Here is a 6,149-nt window from a genome sequence, read left to right as displayed (position 1 = left end):
ATGGCAAAATTGATGCAGAATTTGATTTTATTCCTTTTAAAATGAAATATTTCTCTTCCCTTATCCTTGTACAATGTTGTTGCACATTTAGATTGTAAAGCAGAATGTATTCCTTTATGTACTTTACAAAGAGGTGTATCCCTCTACATAGCTACTGCTTATTCTATATATGCATATCTCCCTATATATTTCTTACCCCAACCTACGTGTATGGCTGTATATTTCTCTACTTATTCCCCACTCCTCAACCTGCATTTCCACAATTTTATGCCTGTTGCAAAAGAACTAAATATCATGCCAGTCCTCCCCCCTTGCAGAGCATCATGTATTTTCTCCATGGAACTCCCTGTTCCAGAGTTATAAATCATTGATGGCTGTGTATCATTAAAGCTTTTCAAAAGAATTGCACAGAAATGCACACGATGCTTCTTGAAAAGCCTTGATTTATTTTTTTTTTTAGATTATGAACCAATTTAAGAACATCTGACTTCTATTCTGATGTGTCACAGCAGGCTGGGCACTCCATCTACGAGGCCTGTATTTTTTGTAATGTAACATGTTTCCAAGATGACTCTAGTTATTAACAAAAGGGACGGAGATGCCTATCTGACTCATCTCACCCAGTTCAAGCATACGGTTTTGTTTGTTTCTTTAAAAAGAAGACATATCAATGTGCCTGAAAGCAAGGTCTTCTTCTTTTGATCAAATGACTTGGGCTGAAATCAGCTTCCTCGGGTATAGTGATGCTGTCTAGAAGATCTCTCTGGGGGCTTGGCAGACAAGGTTCTTTGGGAAATGTGATTTCTTTAATTAGACCAACTAAATAGTTGGGAAAATTGCTTTTTGCCAGGTTTTGGGCACAAGCACCCTTCTTCAGCCATAGGGAGAGTTGGGGGTTGGACACAGCTTGAAGGAGATAGCTCAGTCTCTACTGAAACTCTCCTGTTTCCTGCTCACAACCCTTGTGCCGGTTTTAGATAGGCAGGATTAAGATGGTCGTGTGAACGGGTCTTTCTGGCTCCTGATCTCCTAAACCCGGTGGTGATGTGGGTGCGCTCTCCAGGTGCTGGGCCGAGAAACACGGTGAATGCCGACAGAGGGCGCCGCGCGCTCGAGCTTGGCGGTATTGCGGGGCAAGCCGAGGCCGGGCTGTGCTGCCAGGCTGTTTTTAATTAATGTATTTATTTTAAAGAAGTGACTTTTCGACCCCAGCCGAAGCACCTGAAATGTCATTTAAAGCGAGAGAATGAGGTGCGAGGTGACTGGAACACGGAGGTGACTTGTGCAGACAACTAGCACGTTTTGTCCCGCCTCGGAGCTCTTCCCCCACGTGGGGAACACACGAGCGCCGGGGTTTGACAGCACCGCAGCCCTAGTGCGCGCCCCGCGGGACGGGCCCTGGCAGCTCCCGGGACCCGCGGAGGAACCGCATAGGAGCCAGTGCCATCGCTGCCTTCCAACACGCTGGAGCCGCCCCGCAGCTGCTTGCTCCAGCCCCAGAAACAAGCGTCGGGAGCGGGGCAGGACTCGGCCAGCGGCGCCCTCCCCCTTGGGACCCGCCTGGTCCCGGGCTGCAGTCGTTGCGGGATGCCTTTTACAGCCTCCGCACCCTGCGAATAACCACGGGACAAGCGGAGCAGCTCCGCGCCTGCTTGTGCGCTTCGCATCCGGTCATTGCGTGCCTCAACTCTAGAGCTGGGGCCACAGGCGCCGGGAGGGAGGAAAACATCCCTTTGGGGCCGAATAAACCGCCTCCTCCCGGCCTTGCCTCCGCTCCTGGGAGCGTGAAAGCTTGTTGCAAAAGCATCGATGTGAACACGGGGGAGTGTGTGTCCGTGTGTGTCCGCGTGTGCATGAGAAGTACGTGGGCACAATACTCAGACACAGACCCTAAAGAGGGGGGAGGGGGGTTGTTCCTGTTCTGGACACAGTCCCGGGAAGAGTGGAAATGTGGAGGCTCCCGCACCCACCTGTCCGTGGCTACAAGAGGAGGGTCTGGTTGCGGGCTGCATTTTCACATTAAGTTTTTGATTAAAAGTCTGATAAACTTTCGAAAACCGTGCCCGGGATTGGAATAAGCCTGCGCACCGCAGGGGCCTGTCTGGGGGGGCAGGAGAGGACATGCAGGTAGGGAAAGGAAAGAGCTCGCAGGAGTGCCCGGGCCGCCACCCGGGGAGGGGAGGTTACTTCGGAGCAGCGCGCGTGCCGGGTGTAACGTGTGTCCCTGCAGGCCGCGTGTGACATCGCTTGCAAGGGGGGGTGGCACCGCTGTTGGGGCGCATAAGCCTCCCCTAGATGCCTGCGAGCACTAAGGCTGTTGGGGAAGGAGAGCGGGGCCCTGCGGACACCAACTCGTCCCCAGCGTGGGGAGGACACGGAGCAGCTGCCCGGCCCCGGGCTGGACGCGCGCTGCCTCCGCACGGGTGCGGCCGCCTCCTCGGCCCACGCGCGGTGCTAGAAGATCCCGAAGGGGCAGAGGGGGCTCGTGCCCCGCGGAGCAGCTGGAGCCGCACCTCCTGCTCCTGTCCTGGGGTACCGCCGAGGTCGTGTCCCGGCCCCGTTCAAATCGTGCGGGCCGGGCCGTGATGCGCCCCCGGGACGTGGTGAGGAGGGCGGGCGGGACCGAGGGAAGCGGGGGGCACTTGCCGGGCACCTGGGGGCGGGGTGCCTGGGGGGGAGGGAGCAGGAGCCCTGCAGGGAGCCGGGGGCAGAGCGGAGCCGCCCCTCCCCGCCCTGTCCCGCCTCCCCTCCGCTCCCGCCGCCCGCGCGGGGGCGTCCCGGGGGGAGCGAGCGCGCAGCGCCCGGCGGCTCCGGCGCTAATAGCCCCGCGCTCATTTGCTGCCTAATTGGCCTCTATCAAGCCAATAACAGGCGGGCTCCAGCCGCCAGCAGCCGCGGCCGGGGGAGGGGGCGGCGGCCGCTCCTGCTGCTGCTGCTGCTGCTGCGCGGGGCTGGGGCTGCGCGGAGCCCTGCGCTGGCGCCGCCGCCGCCTCCTGCCATTTGCCGCCGCGCGCGCCCAAGGGCCGGACCCACCCCGCGCTGAACCCGGTGACATTTTGATTTCATCATTAGCATCCGGCGCCGGCTGCACGCAGCAGCTCCGCGGCTCCGCGCAGCCCCTCCATGCGAGCGGGCGCCGCCGCCTCGCCCAGCCCCGCCCGGCCCCCGCGCCCCGCGCCCCGCGCCGCCGCGCGCTGAGCCGCCACGATGCCCGAGACGGGACGGGAGAGCCCCAGCGGCCCGGCGCAGCCGCCCGCGCAGCCCCCGCCGCCGCCGCCGCCGCCCAAGGAGTCCTTCTACATCAAGAACCTGCTCAACGGCGACCACCCGCCCAAGGCGCCCCCCAAGCAGCCCCGCGCCCTCTTCGCGCCCGCCGCCAAGGGCAGCCTGGACGGCGCCGGCTTCGCGCTGTCGCAGGTGGGCGAGCTGGCCTTCCCGCGCTTCGACATCCCCGCGCCGCGCTTCGCCCTCACCGCGCACTGCCTGGAGCGCTCGCAGACCTGGTGGTACCCCTACGCCCTGGCGCCCGCCGGCGGACACCTGCCCAGGCCCGAAGGTACCGCCGGTGTGTGCATGGGCGTGCGTGTGAGTGCGTGTGCGTGTGTGTGCGCACCTGGGCGGGGGGGGGGTGCGATGTGCCCCGCGCGGTGCCTCCTCCCCCCCACCCCTTGCAGCAGGGCCCGGTGCGGGGCCGGGCAGCCCGCGCTCCGGGCCCAGCGGAGCCGCTCGAGTGATCAAGGTGCTTTTTCTCCCCCCACCCCACCGCACCCCACCCCATCCCATCCCTCCCTTCCTTTTGTTGCCCCGCTCCTGCCCCCGCAGCCGCAGAGAAGTCGCTCCTGCGGGACTCGTCCCCCGCCTCGGGCACGGACCGGGACTCGCCCGAGCCGCTGCTGAAGGCGGCCGCGGAGCACAAGGAGCTGGACTCGAAGAGCCCCGACGAGATCGTGCTGGAGGAGAGCGACGCGGAGGAGGCCAAGAAGGAGGAGGGCAGCGAGGAGTGGAAGAAGCGCGAGGGCAGCCCCGAGAAGAAGCCGTGCCGCAAGAAGAAGACGCGCACCGTCTTCTCCCGCAGCCAGGTCTTCCAGCTCGAGTCCACCTTTGACATGAAGCGCTACCTGAGCAGCTCGGAGCGCGCCGGCCTGGCCGCCTCGCTGCACCTCACAGAGACCCAGGTCAAGATCTGGTTCCAGAACAGGCGGAACAAGTGGAAGCGGCAGCTGGCGGCCGAGCTGGAGGCGGCCAACCTGAGCCACGCCGCGGCGCAGCGCATCGTCCGCGTGCCCATCCTGTACCACGAGAACTCCGGCGCCGAGGCCGGCAGCGCGGCGGGCAGCGCGCCCGTGAGCCAGCCCTTGCTCACCTTCCCGCACCCCGTCTACTACTCCCACCCCGTGGTCACATCCGTGCCGCTCCTGCGGCCGGTCTGAGGACGCCCCCCGCCCCGCAGCCACCCCATCCGCCACGCGGCGGGCGGCCTCCCCCTCCCCACCCCAGCCCTGCAGGGCAGCAGAGCAGCCCCGAGGACGCGGAGCAGCTGGCAGTGACCGGTGATTTGATTTGGTTTTGTGAGTCCCTCCACTGAGTCGTGCAACTCATCCCGCCAGGTAGTCGATGCTCTCTTTATTCTGACATTAATTAATTCTTCTCCATGATGCTGATGATGATGGTGCGGGTTGGTCTTAGGGCGGCAAAAAAAAAAAAAAAAGAAGAGAAAAGAGAGGGAAGGAAAAAATAAATAAATAAAAGAAAAGTGATGGAGATGGGAGTGGAAAGAAGTCGGAGGGGATCCTGGGGGCGCGGCGCCTTCCAGAGCCGGGAAGAAAAGCTTTGGGGGAGTTAGTTTTATTTTTGTAAAAAATAAATAAAAATTTTTAAAAAAAGGTGGGGGGGAAGAATAAACGATGGCGGGTCCCTGCTGCCAAATGGGACTTTTCTGACTTTCCTCCTGTCTTCCCACGGCTCGTGCTGGCGATGGTAGGACACCTTAAAAGACTCCGCCAACCTCGGCTGTTCACTCGCCAGCCCTTTGTACAAATTTCTGCCTCATCGCTTCCCCACTCCCCCGCCTCCAGGTTTTGTACCTTTTTAGGGTCCTGAGATGGGACTGAGCAAGAAATGCAGCCAAAAAGTAACCGGTGAAATGTGTACACCCTTCACGTGCTCCTTTATTTATTATCCTTTCTTTAGATCCTTTTTTTTTTTTAAGACCGTGGATTATTATTTTCTTTGCTTGATTTTTCTTTGCAAAGGTATCTCGTTATTGGAAAAGAAGCCCCCAATGTACCCTTTCTGGTTTCTTCTGTAAAAACAAAAAACCATTGTACTTCTGAACTGTGCAATATTGTACGGATATTCCTGAGCGCTGCTTTTGGTTGAAGGGGGAGGAAGGGTTATTGGGGGGTTAGTTAGTTAGTTAGTTTGTTTGTTTGTTTTCAATCATTGTAAAACTGGGCTCCTTCATGTAGTGAACAAACGAAGTAAATTAAAAAAAAAAAGGGAAGGAAAGTGAGAAGAGCAGGGCGGGGGCACAAACACGAGTCATGCCTATATACATAAATCAAGGAGGGTCGGTGTGCGGGGCGCTTTAAGTGAAGGACAATCAATCTTAGAAGAATTTTAATTTATTTGATATAATGTACAGTTTCTTGTAAAGTCCATGGAGTATGTGGATTTTAATAGACCGAAATCAAGTGCTGAGTGGCCACCTCCATTCTTTCTCTCTCCCCCCCACCTCTCTCTGCCTTTCTGCCTGTGCTCACCTGTTGTATGAACATTGTTGACTGTCATCCCAAGGGGATCTCTGTCTCTCTCTCTGTCTCTCTCTCTTTTTCTTTCTCCCTCCCACCCCCCATCTGCCAGGGATTGGTCCTATTTTTAGAACAACCAATATTGTTATAACTGAATGTTGTGGTTGAAACAAATAAATAAAACCCGTTCCTTATCGTTTTGTGAGCGTGGCTTTGGGAAACCCCACGGAACAGGTGTCCTGAAGCCTCCCATGTCCCCGGCCATTGTCAGGCGCGCGCACACGTTCCCTCCCGCCGGCCCCGCTCCCAGGACCTGCCGGGACAGAAGGCGCATTGTTCCCCCAAGCGAACAAGCACTTCGCTTATCCCCGGGCCGCGGCAGCGGGGAGGGCTGGCTCT

The 6,149-nt window shown here is 58.6% G+C and overlaps 1 protein-coding gene across 1 annotated transcript; it reads left to right on the top strand.

Annotated features, from left to right (window-relative positions):
- The first annotated feature begins 3,207 nt into the window (after positions 1-3,207).
- HMX3 (H6 family homeobox 3) lies at positions 3,208-5,208 on the top strand. The gene is made up of 2 exons (XM_014600931.3): positions 3,208-3,556; positions 3,823-5,208. The coding sequence occupies exons 1-2, from the start codon at positions 3,208-3,210 to the stop codon at positions 4,428-4,430; spliced, it is 957 nt and encodes a 318-aa protein (XP_014456417.2). The 3' UTR covers positions 4,431-5,208.
- The last annotated feature ends 941 nt before the right edge of the window (positions 5,209-6,149 follow it).

Source organism: Alligator mississippiensis, chromosome 6, assembly GCF_030867095.1.
Source record: "Alligator mississippiensis isolate rAllMis1 chromosome 6, rAllMis1, whole genome shotgun sequence".
In the NCBI taxonomy this organism is placed as follows: domain Eukaryota; kingdom Metazoa; phylum Chordata; order Crocodylia; family Alligatoridae; genus Alligator; species Alligator mississippiensis.
This window is presented reverse-complemented; position numbering and strand designations above follow the sequence as displayed.